Raw genomic sequence first — 20,336 nt, 5'->3', positions numbered from 1 at the left:
GGGCTTTTAATAATAGAAAAAGTAGGGCTAGAGAGATGGCTCAGCAGTTAAGAGCTAAGTTCGGTTCCTAGTACCCACTTTTGGTAGCTTGAAATGGCCTGTAACTCTGGCTCCAGGGACCTGACACCCTCTTCTGGACATCTGTACTCATGTGCACAGACCCACACACAGACACACACATACAGACATAATTTAAAGTATAATAATAATAATAATAATAGAGCAGAGAGGTCTAATTTGAACTGGGACCACCTTACTGCTAATATTAGCTCTGAGAATAATCTAATAGTCTGACAGATAATCAGGTGTTAGCCCGGTAGCAAGTTGGTGGAAAGAACCTCCAAAAAGAGAGATGGTAAGTTAAAGATCTTAAGGTAAAAGTGAGTTCATAGTGTCACTATAAAATTTGACAGATTTTCTATGATAGAAATGTACTTACTATATTTTTGTTATTTGATGTGGTAGTTAATAGCAAAACATGAATATTGAGCACTTAAGATGTGGCTGGTATACCTGAGAATTTGAAATCATAATTGATTTCCAACCACAAAGCTGGTAGCTACTAGGCCAGGAATACATTGAACATTTAAAGAATTGCCTGAGGGCCAATGTAATCACAGCATTAGGGAAGAGCAGCATACAGTATATTGACAGGGGTGGACCACAGAAGTCCTTTAGGGCAGTTATCAAGAGTAAGTACTTCATTTTAGATGTACCAGGAAGCCACTGAAGGTGGTGGTGTTGACAGCAGTGGCCGTGGTAAGTAGAGAAATGAATGGGATGTGACATATTTTTTTCAGTAACTGTGTGGAGGGTATCCTACCAAATATTGTCATTCAGTAAATATGAACATGCATAAGGTCCTCGAGGTCAGCCGGGTGTGGTGGTACACACCTCAGATCCAACACTTCTTCCTGGGAAGAAGACAAGGAGGATCAGGAGTTCAAGATCATGCTTGGCTACAAAGCAAGTTTCGGCTCTTCCAGGGCCATGTGAGACCCTGTCTCACACCACCACCAACAACAACAGATTTGGGATGTTCTGGGGTTCAGTCCATGAAGAGGATTGCATCACCAAGAGAAGAGCGACTTTTCTGTTCCTTCTTCACCTGTTCTCCTCAGAAATGCTGTTCCCACAAGGGAGAGCGCGCTGATCCCTCCACAGAGAATTTATATTGCTGTTACCATTTTTAAAGAACAAGTCTTTGCCTTCCATTTAAGGTAAAAAGAAAGAACCTCATGATGTAAGAAATTTTGACTACACTGCTCGGAGCTGGACTGGAAAATCTCCCAAACAGTTTCTAATCGATTGGGTCAGGAAGAATCTTCCCAAGAGTCCAAATCCTTCCTTTGAGAAAGTTCCAGTAGGTAGATACTGGAAATGTAGGTATGTTTTTCTGGTTAACTGAATGAACTTTTAGAAAAATGTGAATCTTTCTGTTTCTTGTAAAGTATGTAAACATTTAGAAATGTCAGGCTTGGTGGTTCATGATTGTAATCCTAGCACTTAGGAGGCTGAGGCCGGAGTTCTAGGCCAGCCTGGACTACAAGTGAGTTCAAATCTAGTCTGTCCTATAGAGTGAGACCTTACCTCAAAAACAAAACACAAGTAAGCATTTAGGAAACTCTTAATTCCTCATTTCCTGTACACATTGCTTATAAGTCACTATTTAATGCAGTGCCTTCCATGGAAATACTTACATAATTATAAGTTTGAGTTTGATGTTAGTGAGTTTCTTTTTGACCTGACCTCATTAACTTTTAAGGTTTTACTGTTGTTTTTCCGCTTCTTTTTAGGGTACGGGTTGTGAAGTCTGAAGATGATGTTCTGGTCGTGTGTCCTACCATCTTAACCGAGGACGGCATGCAAGCTCAGCACCTGGGAGCCACATTAGCGCTTTACCGGCTGGTGAAAGGGCAGGTGAGCCCCTTAGGCCTTGATGCTTTAGAGATGAAATGCTGGCCGTGCAAGTTGAGCATCCCTCATTCAAAACTCCACAGTCTGAAAGGCTCTAAAACCAAATCCTTTTCACACAGTCATGGTGCCACAGTAGAAAATGCTTCACCAAGAAACCTTCTTTTGTGAATGAAATTATTAAAAGTATGGCATAAAATTATTTTCAGGCTCTCTGTGGAAGGCATATATAAAACAAACCGTTGGTGTTTGGACAAGGCCTAGCCCAAGTCTAGTCCAATGCATATGTGCCAGTATCCCTACGTCTAAAATCCAAAACTTATATTTCCAAGTGTTTGGGATAAGAAGTGCCCATCCTAAAATAAAAATGTCCCATAAAACTTAATTTTTTCAACTTAAAAATGTAGGCAACTGGTTCCATTTTTCATCTTTAGGTTTTTATGTGCTTAGAGTTTAAAGAAAGATTACAGAACTACTGAAGGAAGATGCTCTTTGAGAGAATGCAATGCCTGTCTCAAAAGTTAGTGTGCCAGCATTTTCTTTTATAAAAAATGTATTTCTCTGTCTTCATGGGAATTGTCTTAGTCAGTGTTCTAGTGCTATAAAAAGACGCCATGACCACGGCAACTCTTACAAAAGAAAGCATTTGGGGGCACTGGGGAGATGGCTCAGCAGTTGAGAGCACTGACTGCTCTTCCAGAGGACCCGGGTTCAGTTCCCAGCACCCACACGGCAGCTCACAACTGTGTGTAACTCCAGTCCCAGGGGATCTGATGCCCTCACACAGACACGAATGTAGACAAAACATCAATGCACATAAAATAATAAAAATTAAAAATTAAAAAACAAAACTTTCAATTAGGGCCTTGCTTATAGTTTCAGTGGGTTAATCTATGATCATAATGGCAGGAAGCAGACAGATGTTGCATTGAGTAGCTGAGCGCTCTCCATCCTGATCTGCAGGCAGAGAGAGAGACACTGAGCCTGGTGTGAGCTTTGGAAACCTCAAAGCCTGCTCCCAGTAGCATGCTTCCTCCTACAAGGCCACACCTCCTAATCCTTCCAAATGGTGCCCACTGACTGGAGACCAAGCATTCAGTCATGGGTCTCTGTGGCCATTCTCATTCAAACCACCACAGGAAATTAGCCACTAACTAAGTAGGAGTCCAGACAGTTGTCCTTTTCCAACTTCTGCCCAAGTTCATAATGTCTTCTTTCTTGCATTTTGCAAAGTAAAGTATCATAAGCTATATCTGCTTGATAAACATGGCTGTTGATGTCACAGAGATAGTTGGAGGTTCTTTGGTAGCGGGGGAGTGGAGTGGAGGTTCCATTTGGTGTTTGGGCTACAGCACTAAACCACGGCCAGGTCTCACCAGGAGCTTTGTGTTTCAAAGTGCTCTGTGGTTCATCTACATATTATATAGCAGCCCTGCAGGAATATTTAATAAACGTTCCTTCTGCAGTTCACCATGCTCGAAAAGTCAGCCCTTTACAGGTTCTCTGCAGAGACAGGAAGCAGAGCTCTTCACTTCCTCCCCCATAGACACATAGCCATGAAGTCTAGAAACAGGACTGCAATGCTGCATCCTTTCTGAATTGATAGCCCATGTGTGTGTCTCTTACACTGAGGACTTTCAAGTTTAGGGATCCCAGTACATTTTGCCATACATCAACTTGAAGTTCTCACTTCCGGCCCTTTGACACCTCGTCCGCAAAGTAAAGCATGGCTGTTGTTCTCCTCCTTTTCAGTCTGTCCACCAGTTACTCCCCCCTACTTACCGAGACGTTTGGCTGGAGTGGAGTGATGAAGAAAAGAAAAAGGAAGAATTAAATAAAATGGAAACCAATAAGCCACGGGATCTTTTTATTGCCAAACTTTTGGGTAAGTTGAAGCAGCAGCAGCAGCAACAGCAACAGCAACAGCATTCTGAACATAAAAAAGAGAGCTCTGAAGACCCCGAGGAATCTTGGGAAAACTTAGTTTCTGATGAGGATCTTTCTGCACTGTCCTTGGAGTCGACAAATGCAGAAGACCTGGAGCCTGTGAGGAACCTCTTCAGGAAGCTGCAAAGCACACCCAAGTACCAGAGACTTCTGAAGGAGCGGCAGCAGCTGCCCGTGTTCAGACACCGGGACTCGATTGTGGACACTCTGAAGAGGCACCGGGTTGTGGTGGTGGCAGGAGAAACGGGGAGTGGCAAGAGCACCCAGGTCCCACACTTCCTGCTGGAAGATTTGCTTCTGAACGAGTGCGGAGCGAGGAAATGTAACATAGTTTGTACCCAGCCCCGAAGAATCTCCGCAGTGAGTTTAGCCACCAGGGTGTGTGATGAACTGGGCTGTGAAAATGGACCTGGAGGAAGGGTAAGGCCTGGTCTCTCCTCGCCACCTCTGTGAGTGGTGAGCTGACTCTGCTTTGTTTGGAACCTGGGCAGTAATCCTAGTTCTGGTCATTGACTATTCAGATATGTTACACACTTAACATTCAAAGAGTAGGCGCAATTCAGATTTGACTTCCACACACCATAAGTCTTTTCTGAGGAATGTGTCCCTAAGTGGTGTCATTCTTTTCAGTGGACAGAACAGGAAAGGAAGGTAGAAAAAAAATATGAGATGATGGAAAAAGAACAGAGCAAATGATGGGGTTGAAGAGGTGGCTCGGAGGGTAGAGGCGGCTGTGCACAGGCCTGATGACCTGAGTTAAATCCGGACCTGACAGGATAGCAGAAGAGAAGACAGTCATTCTCCTGTCTCCACATGTGCACCATAGTCTGCACGAGCCTACAGTCATGCACGCCAACTAGAACACCAAATTGTAAATCATCAAGACAAATCTTAGCGCTTCATACATTGAAAACCGTAGACATGCACTTTTTTGGCTTTGGGGGCAAGATTTCATACTATAGCCCAAGCCAGCTTGGAACTCACTGTGTAACGCAGGCTGGCCTTACACTCACAGTGGCACTCCTGCCTCAGCCCCCTGAGTGCTAGGACTATAGGTGTGAGCCACCACGTCAGCCAGAGATAGACTCTTGGTAAACTGCATAGGCGGATCTGCCTGACTATTGCACAGAGTAGCAAGATGAGCGTCTGCACTGCACTCTCTGCGGCTTGGCTTGTTCGCCAGCTCGCTTGTGAACTCTGTGGCTGCTCTGTGTTCTCCCCGCAGAATTCTTTGTGTGGCTATCAGATCCGGATGGAATCACGAGCTAGCGAATCTACTAGGCTCCTATATTGTACAACAGGAGTTTTGCTAAGGAAACTTCAGGAGGATGGTCTTCTGACTGATGTGTCCCATGTCATTGTAGATGAGGTGAGTAGGTTTTATAATTGTGTCCAGATAAATTCTAGACATGTTTATATTAAAAAGATGCTAGCTAATGTTTTCTTTGTGCTTACATCAGACACTGTCCAGCTAATGATTTGGTTCATCTAGCAGATGTCTTGTGTTAATGGATTTGCTCCCTAAGTACTGTATGCTGCTTGCTGTATGCTTGATGCTGTTCAGAGGATCACACAGACATAAACACGTGTTCATCGAATCTTCCCAGCAATGCTCAGACACTTTCCTCTCTACCAGTGTGCTGCTGCTCAGCCACCACATTGGCACGTCTCATGATTCGCTCTCTAACTCTTATACAGACGACAAGAAATCATCAGCATGCATTTTTTTCTCTAAATATTCTTCTTGAATCAAATTTGAGTGCATACTTGAATTATGCTCAAAGTTTAACGTTGCAACTATTTCAGATGTCTAACAACCTACTCAAGTAAACTAATTTGCTAGTATTTTTTTCAAGAAGAGATATATAGCAATTCTCTTTTCAGAAAGCATTATTAAATGTTTCTAGCAAGGCAGGATAGCTGACATCTGTGTATCTCAGCACTGGGTTGGCTGAGACACAAGTTCCTAGCCAACATGGAGCAGTGTGCAACTGTCTTAACATGAAAAAAAAAAAAAAAAGAAAGAAAGAAAAGTCTGATGTTAAGTTTTTTATAAATGTCTATTCATTTATTGAATTTAAAATGCAGTAGTAATAGTTTTGTCCTACTTTGGGTTTTTGAGACAGGATCTTGCTATGTAGGGGTCCTAATCTTAAAGATGTGTGCCTCATGAACAGCCAGCTCCAGTTACCTTGTGCCTCTTTGTTTTTTGAATTATAAATAATACTTAGATCACATGATTCTGCTTTAAGATGACTTAAGTCCCAGACAGTGGTTCCTTAATGGTACTTATAAGGTTTACATGGCTATCACTAGGTACCTCTCTAGCTTTATCTCTTGCATATTTTCCATCCCAGGGCCCAAGTCTAGTATTTTAGTTCCTGAACTATATTATGAGTCCTTTTGTCTGAGTTTTTAAATTTTTTTATGTGTGTTTTGGATGCATACATGTCTGTATACCATGTACATGCTTGTTGCCTGTAGAGGCCAGAAGAGGGCATCAGATCTCCTGGAACTAAGTTACAAATGGGTGCTCAAGTGGAAGAGTAGCCAACACTCTTACCCCCTGACCTCTCTCCCCCTCCCCTTATTTGTCTGGTTTGGGTACTCGGAATTGAACCCAGGGCTTTATACATTCATTTTAACTTGACCTAATTACTTTCTCTTCCCTTTCCATCCTGTGTTTCTCCTTCTGTGCCAGCACTCAGACTCAGCCGTAGGTTTTCAGCGTCACTGACAAGTTCTCTTACAGTATATCCAGTACCTTCTGTCTTGATTGCTTTTTATCACTTAGCATATGCCACGGTGCAAAGTGTTTACTGTTTGTTAAGCTTTGTTGGTGGGCTTTCCTTTACCTCATGGGTGGTCACACAACTCTGTGAACTTTTCATTATTTGTATGGATGAGTAAGTAGACCCAGAGATATTTATGTAACTTTCCCAAAGTCATACTGTAAGTGGTCAAGCCAACAGATGAACCCAAGGAATTAATCCTTGGGCACGGATGCGTAAGCACTGTTGTCTGCCCTCCAAACAGATTGTGGACATGACTTATTATCTGGATGTACTTTGCTTTTATATGCTTCTGTAGTCTGTTACAAATTAGGACAGAAATGTGTACGAGTGCAGAAAGTTAGAGCACAGACTTACATGAGGCAAAAACTTGGTATATTCAGGCAGCCTACATTATCTATGCCCTGTAGCGAGGTTACAGAGTCCGCTTTCTGTCACCCATGCTTTGTAGTAAACTTAGAGTCACTTGAATGTGTGTGTCAGAGGGCAGGAAAATTCTTTTCCTGCACAGTAATAGAAACCTAGTCAGATTCCTGCAGCTCAACTCCTTTTCCTCCTTAGTCTTGGGTAATGGTGATAAAGGACTTTTACCTGAATAGCAGAGTTAGTTAGCAGAGTCAGTTAGCAGCTGACTTCTCAATGAAACTGGGAGGCAGCCAGATCCTGTCAGCCACAAATGGTGTGATTTCTAAAACTTCTCCTTGTGCACGGTTCTACTGTCGCCGTCAATATATGCTGACCCTTTCCATTGACTCCAGCCTTAGAGAATAAACTGAGTTTTAACCTGAAGGTCAACTTATTTAAAACATACCTTCATCACCCCACATGTCTTCGTTGTATTCAGATATTAACTTTTAGTAGATTCGGGCATCAGGTTATTTATTCCCAGGCACTAGATGTGATTGGTTTTGTGTTGCCTTTCCATTAGGTCCATGAGAGAAGTGTCCAGTCAGACTTCCTGCTCGTTATCTTGAAGGAAATTTTGCAGAAGCGTTCTGACCTACACTTGATTCTGATGAGCGCCACCGTGGACAGTGACAAATTCTCCACGTACTTCACACACTGCCCTATTCTCAGAATTTCAGGAAGAAGTTACCCCGTTGAGGTAAGTTTTCTGTAGTGTGTGAGTGTGCGTGTGTGTGTGTGTGTGTGTGTGTGTGTGTGTGTGTGTGTGTGTGTGTGTGTGTGTACCAGTTTCCCAGAACATTGGCCCTTTCTTGTTTGTTTTTCTCTTTTGGGGGTCCACCACCTAGCTCCCAAATAAATCACACAAGAAGGTTTATTTTTATTTATGAATGCTCGGCCTTAGCTTGGCTTAGTTTTTTGCCAGCTTTCCTTAACTTATCCTGTCTACCTTTCACCTCTGGGCTTTTCCATTCCCTTACTTCTGTGAATCTTACTCTTGCTCTGTGGCTGTCTGTGTAGCTGGGTGGCCGGCTCCCCCTCCTCCCTGGCTCCTATTTCCTTTCACTCCTCCATCTCTTTTCTTCTCCTGTTTATCCTCTCCTGCCTCACCATTGGCCATTCAGTTCTTTATTAGACCATCAGGTGTTTTAGACAGGCACAGTAACACAGCTTCACAGAGTTAAACAATGCAACATAAACAAAAGCAACACACCTTAAAATAATATTCCCCAACACTTTCTTCTGAGCCCAGACCTAGTTCCTAGACCCTACAAGTCAGGGGAGGACATGGGAGGGCTCTGATAGTCAGGTGCTTGCCTGAGGGTGGGAAGGATGGGAAAGCATGGTTGGTGTCCTGATGACAGACCTCAGGAACTGAAACTTACTTCCGCATCAAGTCATGTTCATATGGAAGAGAGCACCTGCCAGTAAGGCGCTCTGTTTTCAGCCACCCAGGGGTCTGAGGTTGCCTGTCTACTTTTCTGTCCATGAGTCTTTAGACCTCTGTGTCCGGGAGCCTTTAGACCCTCTCTGTGTCTGTTATGTTCTTCTATCCCAATTATACTGACAGAAAGCCTTCCCTCATATCTTAACTTGATCTAGTGACATTTGAAAGGTGAGGCTGTCCGCGTCCTCTTTAATGGTGTTTGCTGACCTGACTTGAGTCCACTCTATGTGCTGCCTTATCTGCAGGTTTTTCATCTTGAAGATATAATAGAAGAAACAGGCTTTGTACTGGAGAAAGACTCCGAATATTGTCAGAAATTTCTGGAGGAGGAGGAAGAAATTACCGTTAATGTTACAAGTAAAGCTGGGGGAATAAAGAAGTATCAGGTAAAAGAAAATACTTAGAAAGGTGCAGTGACTGTCCAGAGTCCGTCCTGCTGTGTGAGTGTAGAGTCACGTGGCCTAGAACTGTGAATTGGAGTGACGCTTGTGAGAATTAGTGAATTTTAAAGGCTATCTCTTTAATCTTGTTTCAGACTTCAGTCCTTCATTTGGGATCTTTTGATCGTCTCTTATACTATGGGGGACACTGGATGTGTGTAGACTCAAGGACTGCATAAGTGAAGCAACATTCAGAGCAGTCTGAGCAGTGGTTCATGACGGGGAGTCCGATTCTAGTGATCATTTTCTACTGTGACTCAGGAGAGGGAGCTGTCCTGAACAGATCTTTGCTCTTGGTTTTCGCAGCAGCTGTGTCCTAGCAGGAGCCACCATTAGATCTGTAATAAAGCTGTTCAAGACAGACAGTTTTTGCCAGGGAGTTCGAGGCAGTTAGGTATGTGACTTCAGAATTACTGCAGAAGGCCCAGGACTCCCTCGTTAGCCGCGGCACCAGATCCAGTCTCTCCACTACATCTGTGCAACCTGAATTGTATCGAGTGCACGAGTCCAGACTGTTAGAAACACAAACCTGGTCTGTGTTTAAACAGATAAGCCAAGAACGCATAACCTAAGCGCTTTCTCTAAAACCCCCAAGATAAAAATTAAAACTGCAGAAAGGCTTAGAAAGGTATTTCAGACAAGATGATCAGAACTTGGTAGCCAAGGTAGAACGTAGAAAGAATGAAAAGGTGTAAACTACCTTTATTAAAGTTGTTACAGATTCTTTAGGCCTGGATGCTTTTTAACTGCTATACAAAAAAAGCACGTATGAGTGTGGTGTGTTTTTCTACAATTATTTCTATATGAGCATGGAAAGATAAATAGGTTTTTGCTGTTCATAAGTTAAAGTATAGGAGAATGATGAAACTTCATGACACTTTCTTCAGTTTCTGCTCCTAAGTGGGGCGTGGTGAGGAAGACTTGCAGCCCCAGGTACTGGTAATGCTGGGCTGTGGGGACCCCTTGAGCCCATGAGTCCTGACTCGCCAGGCCTCGCAGCAAGCGTCTGTTTCAAACATAACTGATTGTATTCCTGCTGTGTTTTAGCAAAGTAATAATGGCAGCAGTAAGAACTTAATTTACATGGGTAAAGTTAGCACCTTTTTCCTTGTTTCTGTTGATAAAAATAGAGTTTGGTTTTGGGTGTTGTGGCTTGTGGTGGTGTTTGCAGTTGTGGGAATTGAACCCAGGATAAGTAAATGCTCTCCCACTGAGCTACATCTACAGCCCAAAAATACAAAATTTTTTTCAGCTTTCTCTGGTTGGGTTTTGTTTTTTAGGAATACGTCCCAGTTCAGACTGGAGCAAGTACTGAATTAAATCCATTTTACCTCAAGTACAGCAGCCGTACTCAGCATGCTCTTCTCTACATGAACCCCCATAAAATCAACCTCGACCTCATCTTGGAACTTCTCGTATATTTAGGTATCGTTCTATTTGTTTTCATAAAACACTTCTACCAGCTACATTTATTAATGTTTGATATGCTGTTTCCTGTCTTATTTTGAATTTATCTTTTTTAAAATTTCAGACAAAAGTCCCCAATTCAGAAATATTGAAGGAGCAGCATTGATCTTTTTACCTGGCCTTGCTCATATTCAACAGTTGTATGATCTCCTATCAAATGACAGAAGATTTTATTCTGAGAGGTAACTACAAGTCTTCATTAGATTCTTTGTAATTTCAAAACAGAAGATCTGATACATTAAAACTCTTGATGAGAAATTCCAGGCTTTTCAACTTCAGTTAAAATAGTCCATGATAGGGCTGGCTAGATGGCTCAGTGGTAAGAGCACTGACTACTCTTCCAAAAGACCCAGCTTCAGTTTCCAGCACCCACTTGGCAGCTCACAACTGTCTGTAACTCCATTTCCATGAGTCTGATGCCCTTTTCTGGACTCCCTAGATACTTCATACCCATTTTACACAGAGGTACATGCACGTAAAACACCCAAACACTTTCTATTTTGTTTTGTTTTTATTTCTGAGACAGGGTTTCTGTGTGTAGCCCTGACTGTCCTAGAACTCACTCTGTAGACCCAGCTGGCCTGGAACTCACAGACATCCACTTGCCTCTGCTTCCCAAGTGCTGGGATTAAAGGCATGTACCACCACTACCCGGCTCACATTTTTTTTTTTTAATCTAACAATTGTTTATGGAGATTTTGTGTTTGTTCATTTTTATCTAGTGAAAATTTGTAGGTGCTATATCTGCATTACAAATTAAAATTTTTTTAATTTTAATCTGAGCCAAGAATCCTGTGGCTAATTATAGATAATAACTCCTGACCCACTGAGTTTTTTAAAAGCCACCAAAGTTTTGCAATTTAGCAGCCATATCTATTTAAATAGCTGTTTATTTGTTCCGCTATACTTTATTACTCATGTTGTGGTTATCATATTAATACCAGAACTTTAAAAAAGCATTTAAGCCTCACATTTCACATATAAGCTTACTCATTCTTAATCAAACAATACAAAATCCAGAATCTGGAACACTTATGGTCTCCAGAATTTCAAAAGAGGGATATATATTCAACCTGTTATTTGCTCATATTAATTTTTTCCCTCTGGCAGGTATATTGTGGGGTCTTATTAGATGTTCTGTGAAATTCTGTTTATTTAAATTTTTTCATAATAAAATATTAAAAGTTGCTTTTCTATGTGCAAATAAATTTTGTTATTCTTTGCAGTGTCTTCTAAAGAGAACCTCTTGCTAAGAACTATGATTTTAACTTTCAGATATGAAGTCATAGCTCTGCATTCTGTTCTTTCAACTCAAGATCAAGCAGCAGCATTCAGACTTCCCCCTCCAGGAATCAGGAAGGTAAATTCGGGACATGAATATGTATGGTGTGAGAAACTTGTTCCAGAAAACGAGTTAGTGCTGGATACATGACTAACTACAAGTGTGGCATTCAACATAAAGGGAACCTAGTATTAAATGTCAAGCATTTGGGGCTAGAGAGTGGCTGGGTGGTTAAGAGTATATGGGCACAGTTTGGTTCTGAGCACCACCCTGGCAGCTCACAATTGCCTGTAACTCCAGCTCCAAGGGAGCCTTCGAAGCCTCTAACCTTCTTGGGCATCTTTACTCACATCATATGCACACAGATATACACATAGAAAAGAAATATCTTTAAAAAAATTTTTTAATTCAGACATTTAAGTATTTACATTATGGGCTAATAAGACTTTTGAGGACAGTAGTAGTTGGAAAATATATGTATATTGCTTTTTAAAAGGAAAAAAAAAGACTACTTTTTCCTAAGAAAGCATTATAAACCAGACATGATGGCACACGCCTTTAATCCCATCACTCAGAGGCAGAGGCAGAGGCAGAGGCAGATGGATCTCTGAGTTTGAGGCTAGCCTGATCTACATAGTGAGTTCCAGGACAGCCAGAACTATGTAGAAAGACCCTGTCTCAAAAAAAGAAAGAAAGCATCATGAAGGAGATTGGATGTCAAGAGCTACTTAAATCCTGGGAGGATTCTTATTCTAGACTGTTGGTTCCTTCAGCCTCAATTAGTCATTCATTACGTTCATTAATGTGCTAATAGTCAAATCCAGAATGGTGCTCATTCATCTACCACTGAGCTATATCCTCAGCCCCAGTTTTTCATTCCTAACTGTAATTCACAGACCTTAGCTTATGGAAATAATTAATGCCCTCTGGTCATAGTTCTGAATGGAGAGATTCTGGACAAAGAATTTCTCAGGTTTTGAATCTTCTCTCAGAAGAAATTATTTTAAAAAATATAGTTACATTGCGAGGCAGTTTGGGAAGCAGGAACTGTCAGAACAAGCCTGGCCAATGCATAAGACCTGAGTCCTCATCCCTAAACTGATCACCATTCAACTTCACCTTTTTTTTATTAATCTGGTGGTCTTCTGAGAACTCCAGAGATCCGGAGACTGCTCTGATCTGCTTCCCTGTAAGAAAGATTTTGTTTGAAGAGTTCACCTTAACAAAAAAAAAATCTTAGCACTGCCGAAGTATAATAATCACATCAGCTCCACAGACCTCATAAATCTGGGAGCAGTCAGTCAGAACTGGAAAACACAGTTAAAATAGAACGGTGTGTCTTGGACTTGACCTGGACTCTCCCCGAGGATTTACCTCCAAGGATTCAACAAGAACATCAAAACAGTGCACAAGGTTGTCCTGTTCCACCGCCACTGCTTAAGAATTTTAAAGCTAGACCTAAAATACCATGTTCCTGTACCTCCTCATTTACACCTGAGTTGTTGAAGTCCAGGGGTAAAGGGACTTGCTGAACCTGGGGACCAGAACAGCCACCTCACTCCCCTCAGTAATATTTCTTCTCCTAATCACCGATTGTATAGGGTGGACTCGAACAGTCCCCATTCCCTGGCCCTGTTCCCATATCCACTGTCAGATTTAAGCTATTGACTAGAATGATGCTTCTGCTGTAACAGGAATCTGTGTCGTGTACTGGAAGAGGGTTAAGCAGTTAGGATCACACACTGCTATTGTGGAGGACCTAGGTTCACGTCCCAGAAGCCACATCAGGCGGCTCATAACCTGGAGCTTCAGCTCCAAAGGGGCAGTGTTGGCCTGCTCAGGCACTGGCACTCATGAGTGTGGGAACGTACTCAAGCACAAACACACACACAGATACATAATTAAAAATGAAATGAAATCTTTTTAATCTAACAGCCTCTTTAAGATGAGCTGATGAAACAGTATAGCAAATGAAAATTATGGAACAAAACTCTAAATTTTTGTGACTAAAATTGAAAGTGGCTTTCTTTTGGTCCCTCCCTCCCCTGCTCTTAAAAGTCACCTTTAAAGACTCTCAGCTCTGTCTAGAGAAATTTCAGGGTCAGTGTCAAGAGCTGTCAAAGTACTTTAGCTTCTTGTTTATTTGCAGATTGTTTTAGCAACAAATATTGCAGAGACGGGAATCACTATTCCTGATGTTGTGTTTGTCATTGATACTGGAAGAACAAAAGAAAATAAGTAAGTTTAACTTTCTCACAGTGGGAATTTGTAACATTGAGTTTTTTGGAGAAATTACAGAATCATGTTAGGGAAATCCAGATCCTAGAGGTTATAATTCTTCCGAAAGCAAAAAGCCTTTGTAAAAATGTAGGTAAATTTAAAATATCAGAGAATAAATTTCTGAATTTCATACCTTAGATTTTACCAAAAATAATGCCAGTGTACCACCACTTACAAGTGCTATCTGGACAGAATTTCACAGCATAAACTTTTATATATTTTTTTTGCTTATCAAATAAAGTGTTTAACATAGCATTATTTATGGGGTTGCGATAAAAGCATGGACTTTGGAGAATTGGACACAGATCTCTGATCTGAGCCAAACAGCCCTCCTAATCATCAGATCCTGTGTGCTAATGAAGAAAATGAGTTCACAATTGCAAATGTCGTCTATCTCAACCCGAACATTACAGATGTCTTAACTGAACGAACCTCCACACAATGGCACAACTCTCCGAGTAGTGTGTGGTTAGCATGTGCTACGCAAACAGTGGAGAGCACCGTTAGTTCATTGTAGTCTATTTACAGTCCCCAATATCAGAAAACTGCAACAGTGTTTGAGAAAGATGGCTATGTCCTAGAAAATCAGTTCCAAAACAAGCAGTGTGTCTTCAGAGGAAACATTTCCTGGGTTTAGACTGTCTTGGGAGCAGTGCTTTAACTTTAATGCTGGCAGTTCGCACCACCTTCCTCTGTGATTAGTAGGTATTAACTGAGATGAAGAGGTCCCTCGGTCAGATTAGTTTGAGGAAAGATGAACTGAGCAAATCATTTCTTTTGTAGCAAAGGTTTTCATTTGGAAGTATGGATAAGCATTTTGCTAAACTATTTCATCAAGAAATATGACTTAAAAAATGTTTGTCAGCCACACATGGTAGTGTACACCTTTAATCCCAAGTCTCGGGAATAAGAGGCAGGTGGATTTCTATGAGTTCGGGGTCACCTAGTCTACATAGTGATTTCCAGGACAGCCAGAGCTACACGGAGAGACTCTGTGTCAAACCCCCACCCCTAAAAAAGAAATGTTTGTTCACAGTAGTAATGAGGTTGATGGTGTTTCCAGCTTCCTCTGGTTTTGCTGGAAGTCAGTTATCCACACGTTGTCTCCTAAAACGTGTCTTTAGGTACCATGAGAGCAGTCAGATGAGTTCCTTGGTGGAGACCTTTGTCAGCAAAGCCAGTGCTCTGCAGCGGCAGGGCCGAGCTGGCCGGGTCCGAGACGGCTTCTGTTTTCGGCTGTACACGAGAGAAAGGTAGGCCCGGGCCAGGGGACATTTTCAGCACACGGATCAGCGCTGGCTGCCATTCCTCATGATCTGTTCCTGTCTTTCAGATTTGAAGGTTTTCTGGACTATTCTGTACCTGAAATCTTGCGTGTGCCTCTGGAGGAACTATGTCTTCACGTTATGGTATGAGGTTTTTGCTCCTCACTCTTTATTATGACTTAAGTGTTCTTAGCATTCATTTGCTTTACATTTTCTAAGTATTGTATGTTTAATATCTGCACTGTGCTTTGATTTTAATGTAGAGTCTATATGGCAGTGGTTCTCAGCCTGTGGGTCGTGACCCCTCTAGGAATCGAATAACCTTTTTACTGAGGTCACCTAAGACGATTGGAAAACACAGATATTTACATTTACGATTCATAACAGTAGCAAAATTACAGTTATGAAGTAGCAATGAAAACAGTTATGGTTGGGGGGGAGGGGGTGTCGCCACAACATGAGGAACCGTATTAAAGGGTCTCAGCATTAGGTGAGAACTACTACTCTAGGTATAAGTAATTCAAACAGCCTCATAACCTAGTGCAGCAGTCTCATGGGGGCAGTATTGCCTGCCAAGGGACTTGTGGCATTGTCTGAAGGCGTTTTTGACTGTCCTAATTGAGCAGGGGATATGCCGGTACGCAGTGTATAGAGATGAGGCTGCTGCTGAACATCTGGCTGTGCCCAGGACAGCTCCCCTAAACAAAGATTCACCTGACTCAAAATTTCAGACTGAGAGACCCCCTGCCAACGACTTCCTAGGCTGAAAGTTACTCTTGATTCTGGGATTTCTGACAATAAAAATCAGTACTGAAGAACTAAACTATACAGACTGGGAGATCCCACCCTCACGCTCATTGCCTAGGATAGATAGCCTTACCCATTTACCCTCTTTGCTCAGGGTTTTGATGAATTTGGACCTTATTTCCAGTGTTACCTCCTGGTGGCACTGATGCCCTCTGGTCTTTTTCCCGCTGCAGAAGTGTGATCTTGGCTCTCCTGAAGACTTCCTCTCCAAAGCCTTAGACCCTCCTCAGCTTCAAGTAATCTGCAATGCAATGAACTTACTCCGGAAAATTGGAGCCTGTGAACTAAGTGAGCCCAGGCTGACTCCGCTGGGCCAGCACCTGGCTGCTTTGCCTGTCAATGTCAAAATTGGCAAGATGCTCATTTTTGGAGCCATATTTGGCTGTCTTGACCCAGTGGTAAGTAAAATACTGCCACTACTTCACTTCACCTGCCATTTGGTTGGGATATTATTATTAAGAGTTGGAAACAAGTTTAAATGTTAATTTCTCTCCCCCCCCCCTTTAAGACAGAGTTTTTCTGTGTAAGCTTGGCTGTCCTGGAACTCAATCTGTAGATCAAGCTGGCCTCAAAATCACAGAGATCCACTTGCCTCTGCCTCCTGAGTGATGAGATTAAAGGCAAATGCCACAACTACCCACCTTAAACTTTACATTTTTTTAAAAAATTTATTTTATTTTATGTGCATTGGTGTTTTGTCTGTGTGAGGGTGTCAGGTCCCTTGGAACAGATAGACAGTTGTGAGCTACCATGTGGGTGCTGGGAATTGAACCAGGGTCCTCTGAAGAGCAGCCAGTGCTCTTAACCGCTGAGCCACTTAAACTTTAATTTCTTAACAAAATACAATGGGTTTGCTATCATTAAAACCTAGGTGGCCTGAATACCTGATGAGAATTTTTAAATATATTTAATCTTTTATAATAATATACTTAAAAATCTATTTCTCCATTTACTTACATATAGAAAAATATTATAGCCGGTCATAACACTCAGGAGGCAGAGGCAGGCAGATCTCTATGAGTTCAAGGCCAGCCTGGTCTCTCAAAAATAAAATAAAATAAAAAAATAAAAAGAAAGAAAAGAAAAACACCATTATGTAAGTGTTGCTATTGAGTAGCCAACCTGAAACATTCTCTTAATTGAAGAAGTAATAATTTATAGGAAGTTGTTGACACCATAGACTTTAATAGAATGGAAAACTTCCTTTATCTGAATTCTCTTGCTAAGCTAGTAATTCTTAGAATCTATTTTCTCTATTTCAGAAATAAGCCCTCTCTGTCTGTCTGAATCTCTGGGCATGTGGTCTTATGGTACCTTCTTTATCAAGTGGTGACTTTGAGCACAAATCAAGGCTGTTCCAAACAGAGAAAATGGGGTTCCTTACTCTGGCCTCCTTTTCTCTAGTGTTAGAAGTAAATGGGGGGCTAGAGTGTGGCTCAGAGACACAAAGCTTGCCGCTTTTATGTAGCGGTGGTTTCAGTTCCCAGTGCAATGATAACAGAGCCGGAACTGGGGGTTCTGGGAGGGAGTCAGGTGGTTTCTAGAACTTGCTAAGTTCAAAAAGCACCATTTGCTATTATAGTTTGTCTGAGAACTTGCAACGAGTAGATGGTTGTACAGTCCCCCTTACACATTTTTAAAAATAATGTGTCATGCTTGCTAGGTAGGTATTGAGCCCACCACTGTGCCATAACACCAGTCAAAACGGTTGTTGTCTTTGTTCATTAATAACCAACAGTAATTTATTCTCATATTATAGGAGCTGAAAAATCCAACATGTAGGCACCACACAATCAGCATTTGGTGAAGGCCTTCTTCCTTAGCCATGACATCTTTTTTTTTTTATTTTTTTATTTTTACAATACCATTCAGTTCTACATATCAGCCACGGGTTTCCCTATTCTCCCCCCTCCCACACCCTCCCCTTACCTCCAGCCTACCCCCCATTCCCACCTCCTCCAGGGCAAGTCCTCCCCGGAGGACTGCGATCAACCTGGTAGACTCAGTCCAGGCAGGTCCAGTCCCTTCCTCCCAGACTGAGCCAAGTGTCCCTGCATAAGCTCCAGGTTTCAAACAGCCAGCCCATGCAATGAGCACAGGACTTGGTCCCACTGCCTAGTTGTCTCCCAAACTGATCAAGCCAATCAACTGTCTCACCTATTCAGAGGGCCTGATCCAGCTGGGGGCCCCTCAGCCTTTGGTTCATAGTTCATGTGTTTCCATTCGTTTTAGCCATGACATCTTTTAGCTGTGTCTCTAGATGGTGAAAGAGCCCCAATGAAAACCAGCAGTGTAGAAGTCCAAGTCCTAAGCTATAGTTTTGAGATTGCCATTAACTAAATGGCAGACTACAATCCCTTGGACACGTTTTCAGTTTTCCCCCTGATTCTGGTACTTCCTTAAATCACAGAGATGGTCTAAGGATAAAGAATAGGTTTTCTGGGGCTGGAGAGATGGCTCAGAGGTTAGGAGCACCAGCTGCTCTTCCAGAGGTCCTGAGTTCAATTCCCAGCACCCACATGGTGCCTCACAACCATCTGTAATGAGAGCTGGCACCCTCTTCTGTATATGTAATAAATAAATAAATCTTTAAAAAAAGAATAGGTTTTCTGAGTTCCACGAAAGCAACTAAGCTGAAGTTATGAAATGGTAAGTTAACAATGTTAAATGCATTGAAAGTAGGAGATGGATAACTTGATTGTGACTGTTTTATGATTTATTTTTTAACAACCTCTTTAGTGATCAATTCTCTTTATGGGCAGGCAACACTAGCGGCAGTTATGACGGAGAAGTCTCCTTTTACCACACCGATTGGTCGGAAAGACGAAGCAGACCTTGCAAAGTCATCTTTGGCTGTGGCTGATTCCGACCACCTCACCATCTACAACGCCTATCTAGGGTAAAGAAAGAACCTGGTTGCTATCACTAAGCCAGAGGTTGGAGATGCTCGACCTTTTTTAAAAATGTATCTTTGTCGTTAAAAGTATGCTTTCAACAGTTAAATTTGTTCCTTGTGTTTTTAATCTGTCAAGATACATTTATATTAGAGACTCATTTAAGAACAGCATGCTTAACAGGCCATGGTAGCCCACACCTTTAATCCCAGCACTCGTGAGGCAGAGGCAGGTGGATCTCTGAGTTTACAGAGTGAGTTCCAGGACAGCCAAAGAAACCCTGTCTTGAAAAACTAAAAACAGAGAAGGACATATTATATATGTTTATTTCTCAAATTTGAATCAAGTTAATAATTTCTGTCATACTTAAAAGTACTGCAATTGAATATCACATATGAATGTACCTGATGAATGTACCTGCTACAGTAAACAAGACCCCTTTTTCGTAATGGATCATGATTTTATTAAACCTTACTTGTGGTAAGCTCTGAAAAAGAGCTTGGAAGGAGCCGTGGTAGCCTTTTTCCATTGACACTTTTATCTAGGTGGAAGAAAGCGCAGCAAGAAGGAGGCTACCGTTCTGAAATCACATACTGCCAGAGGAATTTTCTCAATAGAACCTCGCTGTTGACACTAGAGGTAATTCTTAATCCTGCTCTTAGAATCATAATGTGTTCAGGAAATGGTTTTTTATAAAGAGACAGCATGGTTTCCTAGAAATAACACTAGCTTGCGAATAGGATAGTTATCTTTTTAGTTCTTTGGTTTTTTTAAATAAATGACACAAAGGGTATTATCTACAGTTCTTTCTGACTCTGGTACTCAATTATTATTTTGCTTAATCATGGAAAATTTCAGAAATGTAAAAAAGGAAATGGAATAGGACCATGAACTCCAGTTCTTCCATTTTCCTCACACCCATTAGTTAGCAACATGTGGCCAGGATTGTTGTGTTTATAGTCCCCTTACTTTACTGTCTGCTCTGGAGACTACTTTTTTAGATGAGTACAGATACTAGATTATTAGAACTCATTTTTTTCTTTGACATCACACCTTTAAAACAGACAAACAAATCATAATATCATCAAATTACAGCATTTAAATATCCCTAGTCATCTCATAATTTTGTTTGTCTTATTAGCTAGTTCAAATCATGATCCACACAAGATTGACTCATTACATTTGGTTGATGTGTCCCCTAAGTCTCTTAATCTATAGTTAATCAACTTTTTCCCCTATTTGTGATTTTTAAGAAATCAGTTAAATTGTCTTGTAGGGTTTCTTGAATTCTGGAAGTAGCCACTTCTGAGCTGGCTGAGATTCAGTATGTGGACATCCCAATTAGCTGGCCCGCAGGTGGCTATCTTCAAATCACTCCTTCCTCCTTTTCTCTCTT

The 20,336-nt window shown here is 41.6% G+C and overlaps 1 protein-coding gene across 1 annotated transcript in view; it reads left to right on the top strand.

Annotated features, from left to right (window-relative positions):
• The window catches only part of Dhx29 (DExH-box helicase 29), a 46,840-nt gene that overhangs the window by 21,168 nt on the left and 5,336 nt on the right, over positions 1-20,336 (top strand). The window contains exons 9-23 of the mRNA XM_042261549.2: positions 1,221-1,386; positions 1,797-1,920; positions 3,667-4,281; positions 5,087-5,230; positions 7,582-7,758; positions 8,751-8,891; positions 10,226-10,370; positions 10,477-10,594; positions 11,688-11,772; positions 13,844-13,932; positions 15,099-15,227; positions 15,308-15,383; positions 16,220-16,444; positions 18,809-18,945; positions 19,486-19,579. Coding sequence (XP_042117483.2) covers positions 1,221-1,386; positions 1,797-1,920; positions 3,667-4,281; positions 5,087-5,230; positions 7,582-7,758; positions 8,751-8,891; positions 10,226-10,370; positions 10,477-10,594; positions 11,688-11,772; positions 13,844-13,932; positions 15,099-15,227; positions 15,308-15,383; positions 16,220-16,444; positions 18,809-18,945; positions 19,486-19,579 — 2,465 coding nt within the window. The remainder of the gene's footprint in view (positions 1-1,220; positions 1,387-1,796; positions 1,921-3,666; positions 4,282-5,086; positions 5,231-7,581; positions 7,759-8,750; positions 8,892-10,225; positions 10,371-10,476; positions 10,595-11,687; positions 11,773-13,843; positions 13,933-15,098; positions 15,228-15,307; positions 15,384-16,219; positions 16,445-18,808; positions 18,946-19,485; positions 19,580-20,336) is intronic.

Source organism: Peromyscus maniculatus, chromosome 15 (genome assembly GCF_049852395.1).
Source record: "Peromyscus maniculatus bairdii isolate BWxNUB_F1_BW_parent chromosome 15, HU_Pman_BW_mat_3.1, whole genome shotgun sequence".
Lineage (NCBI taxonomy): Eukaryota > Metazoa > Chordata > Mammalia > Rodentia > Cricetidae > Peromyscus > Peromyscus maniculatus.
Note: the sequence above shows the minus strand (reverse complement) of the source record. Positions and strands in the feature narration are given on the sequence as shown.